This window comes from Cucumis melo, chromosome 11 (assembly GCF_025177605.1).
Source record: "Cucumis melo cultivar AY chromosome 11, USDA_Cmelo_AY_1.0, whole genome shotgun sequence".
Lineage (NCBI taxonomy): Eukaryota > Viridiplantae > Streptophyta > Magnoliopsida > Cucurbitales > Cucurbitaceae > Cucumis > Cucumis melo.
This window is the reverse complement of record NC_066867.1, coordinates 33,616,355-33,631,299: the sequence shown is the minus strand read 5'-3', so window position 1 is coordinate 33,631,299 and position 14,945 is coordinate 33,616,355. Positions and strand designations below refer to the sequence as shown.

Sequence of the window (14,945 nt, the reverse complement as noted above, 5' to 3'; positions counted from 1 at the left end):
CTCAAAAAGGAAATAATTTTTGTGATCTGTATGTTTGTTTCCCTCTTTTGTGTAACCTTTAGCACTATGAAGACAACAGAATTTGGATCCTACGGTGAAACCTATCTATATGCTAATTAATACATTTCTTTTTCTTTTTCTTTTTCATGATTTTATATTTGTTTGAGAAGTAAATGAATGTTTAAACTCAATTTAAAACTCACCAATATGACTCCAATTTCGTTTCCAGCTTAATAATATAATAACAGCAGCCGAGGGCACACAACACATTGGATAAACATTATTTACCCTTTTAATTAAGTTAATTTAACCAACAATCCTTTTCTACATATTTTATTTTTTAGAGAATAATAACTAAAGGGTGATCCAATTCAATACTAAACAACCCATCTTGAACACACCACCACAAGAAAGAATAATAATTACCGCCGTTTATTTTTCATGGCTTTAATTTTGTGTTTTTATTTTGGTGAAGGGATGATAATTAGTATATTATTTTTTTCAGAGAAACTTAATTAAACATTGTTGAGAAATGATTAATTAATTTGAAGATTTTAAAATATCTTGGAAACTTAGTTACGTAATGGAATAATAATGGAGCAATCAATTTCCAACATTATCTCTGCTAATCCCGTATGAGTTAATAATGAGATCGAGATGCTCCCATCCCTAAACTAATTAATTACTTGAAATAACCCCATCAGTTTATTTCAAAAATCATAATTTTAAACTATTAATGAACATAATATAAATAAATTTAAACCAAATACTATATCACATATACATATAACCTATAGTTTTACTATTATTTTTTTAGGGAATAAAACAAGAGGAAGACAATTAGTGATAGGTCCAGCTATAACCCATATTTATTGTGTTTTAAAGCCTACTCGTTATTTTTGTAAATAAAAGTAAGTAGTAATAATGATAATAAAAAAAAAGTTGTGAAGTTGGAGAATTGAAAATAAAAAAGATCGATCGGAATTTATGAGGAAAGAAATTAAGACACGTTTATGTTTGAAGGTTGTGGCCCAACAAATTTAAGGCCATAAATTTTATTGGTAAGTAGATTTAAGATTTGTGGAAAATGATGTGTTTCATAGCAATCATAATATGCTTAACAACAAACAATACTTACTCATTGGTATTGTAAGTACTAGTCTCGTTTTCTTTTCTTTTTTATAATTTAAAAACATTTAATATTGAAATAAAATTTTAGTGGTTAAATGATGAGATATTGTGTTTATTTGGTGAGTTAGTTAGAGAATGGATTAAATTAACAATTGTAGACTTGTAGTAGTTAAGTAAGTGATGATATAGAGGTAGGAAGGAGGAAGTAAAAGAAAAAGTGGATGATAAAGCAATAGAGAAATATGATGAGGACGTGGATGGCATTGAAACCACAAGTAACATTCATTTGGAATATATCAATCATATAAACATTAATAATACTCTTCTTCCACTCCCACAATTCAACTTTCTATGTTTATATTACTCTTACGTCCACGTCTCTAATATTTTATTATTACCAATTTACAATTTACCATTCCAATTACTAACTAAATTCACATTTTTCATATATATATATATAAACAATTATGATAGATATTAAAATGAAACTACAAAGAAACCATAGAGTGAGATAATAACTTAAATTCTCATAATTTCCATCACCACACCTATTTTTAACATTAGCATTCTCTTCATCCATATAAAAAATAGGAAAGTTTTTTTAACATTACACCAGGAAATGGTGGTAAGGAAAAATATCCTATTTTCTACAATATCTTAGAATGGTAGAAAGATTAGGAGGTGGCTAAACCAAAATTCTACGATGATGTACAGACCACCATAACACGTTTCCACAAAAATCATACACTTGAAACATAAATAATTTAAGAAGAAAAAAAACACCACGGAGAACCACCTATACAACCAACCTTCACTAGCTATGAACATAATAACTGAATTCTTAGATACCTCTCTTCGATAATATATATCTTTTCTAAAAAAAGTGACTAACTTGGGACGAAGGGTTCGAAGAGCTTTTCACATGGGTTTGGATAGGTCTGTAGAATAGTAGCAGCACGTTCAAATTCTTCTCTCAAAACTTTGATACTATACTTATCAACAACTCGACCTAGGTCATGAGATGTCTCAAACGGATCCTCTATGCATATCAAATGGCGATCCTTGCCGATCCTCCTTGTCCAATCTTTTGCTCTCTTGCTGCACATTTAGCTCACAAAATAAACTACCCATATCAATTCTAATTATATTATGAAAGAGTGATTAACCGTTCAGTCCCCAGATTATAAGAAGCTAAGCTAGGACTTATAATTTGAAGACTAAAATGAATATAAAACATAACATCTTTCAAATTCAATATTATGAAACCAACACATAATGATAGAGAAATACGAACTTGTACAAGAAAGAAAGTTTCGCAATAAACGGACTTGTACAAAGGCACAACACCACTGAAAAAGAAAATACTACGCCATGATTTTAAAAAATGGCTTTCAACTCTTGATAAAAGGAGAGAAAAGGGTAATTAGAGACCTTTTGATACTGTCAGACTCAACGAGGGGCATGACACCTAGCTATAGAACATATCTCCAATCCAATGGGCACCCAATCTTTTTAAAAAGTCTTCTGTTTCTATTAGCAGAACCTTTGCAAGTCTCTTGTCGTGTCCTTTTCAAGAGAGGCTTAGTTAAGGCGTTTCTTTCTTTTCTTTTTTTTCCATCTCAAGCCCTGAATGAGAAGAAAGACAGAGAGTGGCCCAAAAACCCCATTTCTTTCCAAAAAAAAAATCACAAGAAAGAATTGTCAGTTATTCTGCTTTATCATCAGAGGGTCAACTGTTAAGGAAAATTCACAAGAAATGTTTCTAAGGCAGTTCAACCCGAACCAATGCAAGCAAAAAGGAATCAAACCTAGCAAAATTCCACCCCTCCCTTAACCCCTCTCAGTATGAGTATCTCTAAAAAATTCTACTATTCGGATATCTACTTTTATCCAGAGAAACGCAATACAGTAGCAACTGACTTCCTCTCTCCTCTAATTCCCTTGTTTGTACACTACTGCCACCAATAATTGTCCATACATATCTTTTCGAAACAGACATTTCCTCTTAGTTGTGAAATGAATCAGGGAGCAATATCCCGCCTACCATATTCCCATATTGAGCCAAATATTCCACAAAGTATCCAAAAAAGTTGCAACCCAATGGGTCTCTTATATAAAATGGCGGGTGGAACAGAACTTCCATCTTTTGCTCGAAAATACTACGAAAATTGTACCCATCCAATCTCTTACTCCCAGCATCATACTTTCAGAAGTTCAAAACAAAAAACCACTATTTTTTCAAAAACTAAAACAAGAATATACAAATCTTACGAGTTTTTTGATGCTGAAGAAACTGCACCTCTATTTTTTTTCTTAGGAAAGGATCGTGCAGATCAACTTCTTTAATCCAGTCCAGCATCATGTTTTTAAAAACTAAAACAAAATACTATCCATGGTCTATTGTTTCTTAACAAGAGATCCACTGAACTTAAAAACTCTCCCATATAAGTAGATAAACATATATTAGATTAGATCTTCTAACTTACCTGACAGTGTTTTTAGTACGGACAGATACAACGGTGTTGGCATAATCATGACAATATGCCCAATAATGGAAGAAACCCCAGACGAGGCGAGCAACAGTTTCCTTGTTACGGGATCCAAAAGTTTTTAGCTTTTCAACTTGGTCAAAGTACGCACATTCAATATTATCCACAATTTTGTGATAAGTAACAATCTTTGTTTCCTGCAGAAAAAAGGGTGTATGAATCACTAAATCAAAATATTAAATAGAGACCAGATAAGCATTATAAAGATAAATATCAAAAAGGTGAAACTTTCGTTGATCACAGACTCACATACAAGGTCCAAACTGGCAATGACATCAACCAATTTGTAATCAAGAATATAGCCACCTTATCCAAGACATTACATATCAACCAAAAACTATTGGACAGTAAACCAGAGCTGACTGAGCAACTGAACAACAAGTATTAATATAAAGAACAAAGAGCTGAAACAGAAAAAAATGAAGCTCCTATAGTACACCATCAGAGCACAGGACTTTTCTGGAAACTATTTCCAAAACAATTTTTGTTAAACAAAAAAATCGGTGAAAATATATTTGGTTTGGATATTCGTTTTCTAAAAAAATATTTTCTTGTTTTCTTTTAGTATGATTTCAAAGATGGCTCTTTTTTCTTTTAGTATGATTACAAATAATGATCTCAACATACACAATAAAATTGCACTTTGCAGGTCATTTGATTCTCCAAATAATTTTGCAATTAGACTAAGGAGTGCATAAAATTTCAGCAGCTTGTACATGTTCAGAATTATAACACTTCGGACAGAAATAGGGACGCACTTAACATCTATGCTTTATTTTCTTTGCTCCCTAGTTCATAAAGCTAGAGGGTTGATGAAAAGATATCTAAAAAGTTTATTTGTACACAACAGTGATAAGTACATTGTTGAATAGCCCACCCATGAGAAAGGAAGGTAAGAAATGTAACCGACTAATCGTAAAAGAAACGTTTACAATGCAAATCTAAACTGTGAGCAGAAATTAAAAGACTTCTATACAAACCTGTAAACAAGGTAGGATAGGAGGGTCTCGATGTTGTAAGAAATGGATGCACATCAAAACATACCTGAATTGGTAATTGGCATATTAGCATATTCCTATCAATTAAGTGTTATAATTCGAAAAACTTGACAATCTGGGAAGTGTCCGCAACTTTTGAAAATCAAAAAATAAAAAGGTGTTTATATACTTATCCTAAAGATTACTAATCACTTTTCGCTATAGCTTCATAAGATTAATTCATACAACATGATAAAACTTCACAGTAGCATAATTCAATACAGTTTCATAACTTACGCATAGCTAGAAAGTGTTCCCTGGTATGTTTCATTTACACCTCTAGACTTGGCCCAATGCTTCACAATAAATGCCAATTGTGGTAATCTCACATCTATTTGTGCATAGTCCCGAAGAAGTTTTGTATTCACAACAGCCAAAACGTTGTTTATGCATATGTCACAGGATACTCCAGTCACTGGGTCCTTAAGCTTTATAATAGGAACTCTTGCACGAGTCAGGGCCTACAAACATAGCCAACTTAAAGTCAAGTAGTAGGAATGTAATGAGCATTTATTTGTGTTCACTCTTGTGTGCATAATAGTGAATGTCGCTTGAGGTTGTATTCAACCATTATGTCCCCATGTAGAAGCATACAGCCCTTTCATCGCCTAAAATAAAGACAACACACACACACAGAAGAACAGAAGGCAAGTTCACATGGACTATATGAGGCGTGCAACTAAAATATAACATAAAATTATAAACTCATCTTAACATCATAAATAAGATGGTTCGACTTCAACCAAGGAAAAAAATCTGAATGGTAAATAACCAAGTACCTGCACATTCTGGAAATTAGCTGACAGCAGAATTTCTGCCAACTTTAGCAAGATCTCAGACTTGTCAATATCAGCATCTCTAAGTACAAGACACACATCTACATCACTATTTGAAACTCCAAAGGAGTTCGCACATGACCCAAAAAGGCAGAGGTGCGCATGAGGCCATTCACTAACCACCAATTTCTCTAGTGATGTCAATAACTGCATCTGTTTTTCCTTTTCTTCTTTAGGAGGGATCAGGGATTCATAAATCCTAAGGAGAGGAACTGTCAACATATCTATGTCGCCTCGGCAGTTTATATGTTTTCTAGCAATCCTTTCTCTGTGTGTAAGTAGTCGATTCCCCCTGCAATCCTGCATAGAAATTCTCAAAATAAATTTTGCATCCAATCTGACTATTTATTGCATGTACATTAATAATTTTCTATCCATGAATGTTATCATACAAATATATACATATAGTAAGTTTTCTCACAGGTCGATGTTGTATTCAAATGAATATTTGAAGACCCAAGTACAATCAGCTAGATAAGTAGCAAGCCTCTTATTTCGTGTGGTATACAATCTCAATGCTGCTTAAGATTATAAGTGGCCTTTTTCCTTGAAGAAACTTCAGTTCTAGTATTTTATCAATTCATCCACGAGACTTCAATAGAGATGTTTCCACACAACCAAAGCCATCATCTGAAAATACCAGAAATATGAAAAGAGAAATACCTTCTCTCGACGTATAAACTTGGCATCACTTTTCTCATCGGGTTCATCCTCAAGCAACAAGGAATCAGCCAGCTGTTCACCTATGTTGTCGAGTTCCTGACTGTCATGACCTTGATGACTATCTCTGTGCCTGCCTTCATCAATCTCAGAATCCAAATTCAAAACTCTTTCTTCAATATTGAATGCTAATGCTGATTGAGGATCACTCCTAGAAGGTCGTACAGGATCATGAAGCTGTGCACCAAGTTCAAGCCTGTGAGAGCCCTCACCAAATTGACTTGAACGAGGTCTCTCTCTATTCCCTCCATGCTCAAAATCTCTCTTTCTAATGTTCCCAAAATCCAAGTGCCCTCCCCCCTTAGGATTGCTCATGAAACCAGATAGCTCCGAAGTCTTTACCTGGGGATGAAAATTGTAGTTTTCACCCAACACACGGCCTCTTTCCTGATCCGAGTAATCACATTCTCCACGGCGAAAGGAATGAACATTGGCATTCGGATTCGAATTGCCATACGATGTAAAGTTAGAATTCCCATGAGAATCCAATCCCTGATTTCTATTCAATCCATTAGGGATTGTCTCCCTAAACCCCACTTCGCGGTTTAAATCTTTGGCAGAGCTACTATTCCCATTAATCAAAACCCTAGGAAATAGAGTAGGAGAAAAAGAGCCAAACTGAAGCTTGTTCTCCAGTTGGTTATGCTGCGAAAAGTTTTGCGCAACAGTACCGTTGGCTCTATCATGGTTTCCAGGAAACCCTAGTCTCTTAAAATCATCAACACCCCCAAAACCACCTTGAATTTGATCACCCGAAGTCTGAGTCGCGGCGAATTGGGCACCCCCAAACTGATTCCGAGGAAGAGGAAAGGGGTTCTGCTGTAGATGTTGAAACCCCACATAATTAGGAGCGATGGGAGTAGATAAGGACTGGTGGGAGTGGGACCAAGGAGAAAGAGGAATAGGGTAGAGAAGATCGGAACCACTGGAAGGCCAGGGCGTCGGGAGGGAGGTCAGGGAGGGACCAACGGCGGCGACGGCAGGATCAATAGAGGAAGAAGGGTGAAGGTGGGGGAGAGAATTGAGATTGAGATGCTGCGATTGGCGATTTGGGGGTCGTTGTAAAAGGGAGAGAAGAAACTCGCCGCCGTTAGAGGGAGGTGGAAGGGGAGAGTGACCGTCGCCACCGGCATCTCCGGCCATTGAAGGGGGAGGGAGGAGTCAGCGGCGGGCGGTAAGTAAGAGAGAGAAGGAGAGTGGGTGTGTGTAGGAAAGGAAGTAATGGTTTTGTGGTAGAATTAGAATTGGAATGAGAATGAAAGAAAGAATTGAGAATGGTGGGAAAAATGTTCCAAAATACTCATCGGATTTGGTTTCCACCTTCCCGCTGCTGCCGTCTTCGTCTTTTCCATCTTCTTCCAAATCAACCAAATTAATCTCATCTTTATTCATCTTTTTTAGGTTAAAATAAAATATGAATAAACTTTCAAACTTCTCTCTAATCATTCCTCTTTTCCTTCGAAACCTATTTGATTTTTTTTTTTTTACTTTTAAAACTTTTTGTTCTCAGTTTTTAAAAATTTTAAATTTTGTTTTGATTTTTATATTTTACTAATGATTTAATTTTTCTTCAGAAGTAATGTAGGAAAACAAATATAATTCTAAAAAATAGTAGTATGACTACTTTTAAAATTAAATCCATTTTTTAAGCACTCTTAGAAGAATAAAAATTACTTCTAAACATGCTTGGACTAATTTAAAAGCCTTTTTTTAAAATAAAAAAAAAACAAAATGGTTGTGAGATGGATTATTAAAAAAGGGAATTCAAGAGATTAATAAAACAATCTTGCAAATATGTTATAAAAACACATATTTAACCATTAGAATCCTTTTATGAATATTACCCTAAAACATAATGTGGTGCAACTAAAACTATTTAAAGCACTCTTCAAAAAAAACAATTCATATGAAAATAATTATCTCATTTAAAATGCTATATTTGCTATATTTCATTTTAGTTTTAATAATTTTAATTGAGATGATCTATTTTCAATGAATCTTAATGTTAGTTAGGATAATTCATTTTATAATAGTTGTTATCTTAAATATTACACATAAACTAACAAGGGAAAAATTTGAATAAGATGCAAATAAAGTCATTTGTTATGAGATTTGATTTAAATTGAAACGAGTTAATATATGTTTTGACAAATAATTTACATTAGTTCCTTATATGACACATGACTATAGTTAAATTGTGTGATAAGAGGTGGTATTTTAAGTTTAAAATCTTGTGAAATTTTTTAAAAAGGCACAACACTTCACTGTCCATTTTATAAAAAAATGCAGTTTTATTATACGAATATAATTGAATTTGTGGAAATTTATTAGTTATATAATTTAAAAAATGACAACAAAATAAAAACAGAATGTGAATCACTGTCCACTTAGTTTTGTTTTATTAAAAAAGAAAAAGAAAAAGAAAAAAGAAAGAAAGAAAAGAATTAAGTGATAATTAGGGATATAGAAATGTTTAATTAGATATAATTAATTTGTCCCGCATTATGTCTAAAGATGGGATATATGGATGAATGGAGGGAGGGAGGAAGAGAGGTATAATTGTGCGATTAACACTAAACCTTTCGCACCACACAAACACAAAACAAATCAACTCTTCACGATTTTATTTCGATGGCCAATAATTCATCCAACTCCCGTTTCTTTTGCTTCCATCGAACCTAAAATTTCACCACCTCTTCTTCTTCTTCTTCCTCTTCTTCTTCATTCTCTAATTTAATAACACTTCTTTCACATCCACCGCCGCCACTTCCTCCTCCTCCTCCCCTCTTTCTCAATCACAATTCACAATGCATCTCCCCGAAACTGCCCCCATTTTCCCCCTCCCACTTCCCACGGCCATGCGCCGTTCTCACACCATGTCCAAATTCAACCCTTACGAACATCTCAGCGTCTCCCTCAACCCCGACGGCTCTCTCTCCCGTCTCCTCCAACTCCCCGCCGTCTCCTCCCCTAACCCCGCCGACCCCGTTTCCTTCAAAGACATCGCTCTCAACCCCTCCTCCGCCACCTGGCTCCGCCTCTTCCGTCCCACTAACATCCCCGCCAACGACGGCGTCGTCGCCCGTCTTCCCATCCTTATCTACTTTCACCACGGCGGCTGGATCCTCCATTCCGCCTCCGACGCCATCACCCACCGCAACTGCGCCGACCTTGCCTCCCAGATCCCTGCCATCGCCATCTCTGTCAACTACCGTCTCGCCCCCGAGAGCCGTTTGCCAGCGCAGTACGACGATGCCGCGGACGCCCTCCGGTGGGTGAAGACCCAGATGACGGATCCCGACGGCGAAAAATGGCTTAAGGATTTTGGCGACTTCTCACGGTGTTACCTTTATGGCGTCGGCTGCGGCGGCAATATTGCTTTCTTTGCTGGACTGAAGGCGGTGGCAGGGTTGAAGCTGGAGCCAATGAAGGTGGCCGGAATCGTGATGAACCAGCCAATGTTTGGTGGGGTTAAGAGGACTAAGTCGGAGCTCCGATTTGCGACGGACCAGTTGCTGCCGTTGCCGGTGCTGGATTTGATGTGGGAACTGGCGCTGCCGAAGGGGATGGATCAAGACCATCGGTACTGTAATCCGATGGTGGGAGGTCCACATAAGGAGTTGATCGGACAGCTGGGAAGGTGCCTGGTGGTGGGGTTCGGTGGAGATCCGATGGTGGACAGACAGCAGGAATTTGTGAAAATGTTGACTGGTTGTGGGGCCCAGGTGCTTGCGTGGTTTGATGACATGGGATTTCACAACGTTGACCTTGTTGACCATCGACGGGCTGCTGCGGTCATGAGTCTTGTCAAGGAATTCATCATTTGATTTTATTTTATTTTAGCCCCACCAAAGCATAAGATAAATATTAACTTAACCCTTTTTCAATTACTCTCTTTTTTTTTTTTTTTTTTCTTTTTTAAGAAAACTTAAATCTTTTGAAATTACAACCAAAAATGTATTTAATCCACAGAGTGGTAATTGTAAATTAAAGGTTTTTGAGATTTTTTTTTTTCCTTTAGTAGAACGAGAATTTGAACTTTACCCCCAAAGAAATAGATTTCTTATCCTTTAAACTAAGCTCATACTGAATTTGTATGGATTGAATATGTATTAAGTTTGATTTGTACTTGATGACTTTTAAGAAGTTTAATTACCCATTTAATTATATGCTCTTTTTGTACATCTCTTTTTTAAAAAACTATATGTTAGCTAGTGATTACTTTTATGTTAATTAGACACCTATAAAGTGATTATTTTGCTTCATGTGAAACTTAAAACTAAAAGATAAATAATTTTAACAAATTATTATATGTAGATTACAAAGTGCCACCCTCACAACCTCATGTGTAGAAATATATGAAAATGGTGGAGCATTTAATAGACCGAAGGAGGAAGATAGAATCAGTTTTCTTTTTTCTTATTTTTAAAATGAAAACAAGGAGGAGGAAATAAAGGCTATTTATTTATTCACCACCTTCACCGCAACCGTACCACCTACATCTGTGCTACACAATATTTATGCTGCAATAAATAAATATTTATGCTACATTTTCAAAATACATCCTAACCACTCTCCATACTTTAACCATATTTGATAATACAAAATTAATTTTTATCTTCATCTTTTGAGTTCTGATAATGTTATCTAAGGGTTGATTTTGTGGATGATCAAACCAACCTTTGCGTAAATTATCACTTTATTGAAATTAGACTAACGAATACTGCGGAGTTTGAATTCAACAGCTACAACCCAATAATGAAATTGGTGGCACAATTTTTACAAGGGTAGTTAAGTATTGCATTGATCATATACTATAACCATCAACATTTTATATTCGTTGCTCATAAAGATGGCAGTTAATTTCTTCCGTTACATGGGTCAATTCAAGTAATTAGTTCAATAATTAAATACACAAATTACCATCTCAAATGTGGATACATAGTTTTGTTGAACTAAAAAGAGAGAAAAAAAACACTTTCTTAAGGGTTTAACCATTACCACCCCAGCCCCCTGCATTGCTTGTTGAAAGGGTTAAGTTATAGAAATTTGGCTGACCCGGTGGACCTTCCCCACCACTCACTTTTGGCAGCAAAAGGCTGTACTGAAACTCATGCTAGTTTAGCACAGAACGAAAAGGGGAAAAATGTCAACTTTTAAAGCAAAAGTTTTGGACTTTTAAGGAGCTTTTATCAAGTGGAGTCGGTGATGGGATGATTTGAGGGGTGAGGGCAGTTATGAAGTTTGTAGATTAAGGAAAAAGCTTGGCTTTGGCCTTTTTGGTAATGTTACATATCATATCATATCATATTCTTCACTTTAATCCCACTTGGAGTTTTCTAAAATTTCACCAACCTGTGGGGAGCTTTTTGACAAAATCATAGCCTCTGCCCATTGCTTTTCAATCCATTTAACCATGGAAAGGAAGAAAATACCAACACCATTTGCACAGAGTTTACACAGAATTTAAAAAATGGCAACTAAAATCTAATTCTGCCTCACCTACTGACCGGCTTTCCTCTGAGACTTGAAGAGGAAGTTGGACGGCGGTGACGGTGAAAACTCAAACGGTAAATGGGGTGGCTCGGCCTCGCCTGAAAGAACTGCCACAATCTCCTTCATGTTAGGGCGTTTGGATGGTGATCTCTGCAAACATAGCAATGCAATTGTAATACAAAGCAATGCCTGTTCCTTATCCAAGGAATGAATGGATGGATCAACAAGATCCAAGAGTTTTCCATTGCGGGCGAGTTGTCGAGCCCACGAGATAAGATTTGCCCTTTCAAACTCTGATATCGGTGATGCCATTACTTGTAAGGGTCGTCGCCCCGAAACTAGAACTAGTAACAAAACCCCAAAGCTGTAGACATCACATTTCTCGGATATCTGCCCGCCCCCACCATACTCCGGGGCGATATAACAAACAGTTCCTCTCATACTCGGGGTGCTGCTGATTCCACCACTCTTTGGGATGTCACTTGTTGCTCCATCTATGCTGTTTCTTTTTCCATTTCTAAGATCACCACTTAATCCATCCAACCACCAATCAATGCTGCCTTTACTGTTCTTATTATCATTCACCTTCTTCTTCCTCCTCTCTTTGATTGAATCTTCATCTCTTTGCCACCACAGCTCCCTGCAACTACTTGAGGTGAGGTCTTTCTTCTTCTTCTTTTTCTTTCTCGCGAGTTCCTCGCAAAACTCCTCCTTCCACCATTCCCTTGGCTTCTTCCTGCTCTTCTCTTTCTTCCTCATTCTCCCTTCATCTAACGAAGCCCACCATTCCAATCTTCTCTTCTGCTTTTTCTGCTCCATTTTCCCACTTGAAGAAGCAATGGAGCTTTCAGATTCAACCCATTCACTCTTGGGTCTATCTTTTTTTATCTCATTCCCAATCCATTCCATCACATAATCCTTAACTCTCCCAGATTCTGAACCATCAATGGCAGTTTCCTGTTTCCACCACCAATCCCTACCAGACCCACCCTTCTTCCTCTCCTTCCCACTTTCAACACTAATCCTATCAAAATTCCCCTCTGATAAACTCACTTTATCAGTACCCGGCGTTGCCACCATCTCCGGCGAATCGAGAACAGTAACCACACAACTATCGGGCAAACGATCCATACCGACATTCTCCTCAAACCCAGAAGTCAAAACACTCTCAGTTTCCTCCAAAATCGACCCGTTATCTCCGGTCACTTCTCTAACCCTACCGCCATCATCGCCACCGCCACCGCAATCTTCCTCCTCGGATTTCAGTCTTGCAAGGCCAAAATCCCCAATTTTAGCCTCGAAATCGGCATCGAGCAGGATGTTACTAGGTTTAATATCGCCATGAATCACAGGGGGCTTACAAAAATGGTGAAGATACTGCAGAGCAGAAGCAATACGGAGAGAAATTTCAAACCTCTTACGCCATGGCATAAGCTCGGGGCATTTTCTGTCGAACAGGGCATCCTGTAGGCTCCGATTGGGCATAAGCTCGTAGACCAAGATCAATCTTCTACGACGGCGGTCGGAGGAGTGACCGAGGAGGGAGACAATGTTAGGGTTATTAAGAACAGAGGCAATAGAGAGCTCATTGTGGAACTCGCGCTCACCCTGAAGAGAACCAGGGGAGTCCATGATTTTGACGGCGACGGAGAGGCCTGAGGGGAGGACGGCCTTGTAGACGGAACCGAAGCCGCCGTGGCCGAGGCGGTTGGAGGGGGAAAATGAGGCCGTGGCGCGGCGGAGGAGGGAGTAGGAGAATCGGCGGGGTAGTTTGTGGGGATTTTCCAGGTGGGTTTCGGAAGGAGCGGTTCGGTTGCGGGAGAGTTTCCGGTAGAGAAGGAAAACGATAAAGAGGAGAATGAGGAGAGATGCCGTTAAGGATGTGGCTAAGATGATGAAAAGACGGGATGGGCGGTGATGAGGGTGGTGGACGATGAGCGGCGGTGGGGCGGCGGAGAGAGACGACATGATTGAGAGATATATATTGAAGCGAATAAAGGGTAGTTTAAGGGAGTGAAAGATTCATTGTGATGTGGAAACGCTGTGAAGAAGTCAGACGCAAATAGAGTTTGAAGAAGAAGAAGAAGAAGAAGCAGATGGAGAACTCCTCTCTCTCCCTCTCTCTTTGTTGAATGTAAATCTTTGTTCTTTTTTCTTCTTCTTCTTCTTTTTTTTTTTTTAAATGAACTTAATAAATAAATAAATAAATAAATATATATATATATATATATATATATATATATATATAGAATTAAATTTAGATTTTTAAAAAAGAAAAAAGAAAAAAAGGTTAAAATGACTGTGCATGTTTGTATATGGTCCTGTAGATTACAAAATTTCCAATCTAGTTCGTGTGATTGTGTTGAATGGACCAAAAATCTTGTTTTCCTTACGAACCATTTACTTCTTTTCCAATCTCACACACACATCTATGTATTTATTATAATTTACACTATGTGACAACAGGGCTACAACTTCAAACTTTCAAGTTAGTAATTGATTCAACTCATTTTGAACTATAATAGCATAAGGGTAAAATATAACCATGCTAGCTCATTTAGACGAAAAAAAACAAATAAAAAAAAAAAAAAGAACCCCACCTTTTAACATCATCAAATTATAGAATACTATTTTAATCTTAATATACTTTTAAAAACTTACATATTGCACTTTTCTTTTTCTCAAGTCCTCTGTGTGTGTGTGTGTGTACAAGCACTATTCTTATCCATGTTTGAAATTAAAATCGAAGACAGTTCTAAAGAAAATTAAGCATAAAGGCAATGGTTAAGAAGGAAATTAAAAGTTGAATAATAATAATAATAAAAAAACTAAACTAAAAGTCAAAAGAAAATGGAATAAACCAGAGAAGAAGAATATATCGATGTTTTAAATGAAGAAAACAAATGATTAATAATATAATTAAAGAAGGGGAGATGGTAAACGGTCACGGGATGGAGGGTTTGATTTTATGGGAGAGGTGTCGGCGTCGGAATGGGTTGGAGTGAAGAAGAAAGAAGGGGTAATAATAATACGTGGGAAGCAGTTAAGGAAGGGAGGAGGGGGTTGTGGTGCGCTTGGGATTGGGCTGCGATTCCAAAAAAAAAAAAAGAAAGTAGCGGATGCATCCTCCACACTGCCTCTGCCTTGGTGGGATCTATATTTGCCCATTTTTTCTT

At 37.0% G+C, this 14,945-nt stretch overlaps 3 protein-coding genes across 3 annotated transcripts; 1 reads left to right on the top strand and 2 right to left on the bottom strand.

The window, feature by feature from the left end:
• Nucleotides 1-1,638: 1,638 nt before the first annotated feature.
• On the bottom strand, nt 1,639-7,657 carry LOC103499041 (UTP:RNA uridylyltransferase 1). Its single transcript, XM_008461919.3, has 6 exons — nt 6,217-7,657; nt 5,497-5,853; nt 4,955-5,178; nt 4,661-4,724; nt 3,618-3,817; nt 1,639-2,229 (listed from the first exon to the last, which is right to left on the bottom strand). Exons 1-6 carry the CDS (start codon nt 7,414-7,416, stop codon nt 2,019-2,021), a joined length of 2,256 nt encoding a protein of 751 aa, XP_008460141.1. The 5' UTR covers nt 7,417-7,657; the 3' UTR covers nt 1,639-2,018.
• Nucleotides 7,658-8,804: 1,147 nt separating this feature from the next.
• Nucleotides 8,805-10,272, top strand: LOC103499040 (probable carboxylesterase 9). The gene has a single exon (XM_008461918.3). The coding sequence runs from the start codon at nt 9,081-9,083 to the stop codon at nt 10,098-10,100; it is 1,020 nt and encodes a 339-aa protein (XP_008460140.1). The 5' UTR covers nt 8,805-9,080; the 3' UTR covers nt 10,101-10,272.
• Nucleotides 10,273-11,085: 813 nt separating this feature from the next.
• LOC103499039 (receptor-like serine/threonine-protein kinase At2g45590) lies at nt 11,086-13,954 on the bottom strand. Its single transcript, XM_008461916.3, has one exon. The coding sequence runs from the start codon at nt 13,735-13,737 to the stop codon at nt 11,776-11,778; it is 1,962 nt and encodes a 653-aa protein (XP_008460138.1). The 5' UTR covers nt 13,738-13,954; the 3' UTR covers nt 11,086-11,775.
• Between the last annotated feature and the right edge of the window lie 991 nt (nt 13,955-14,945).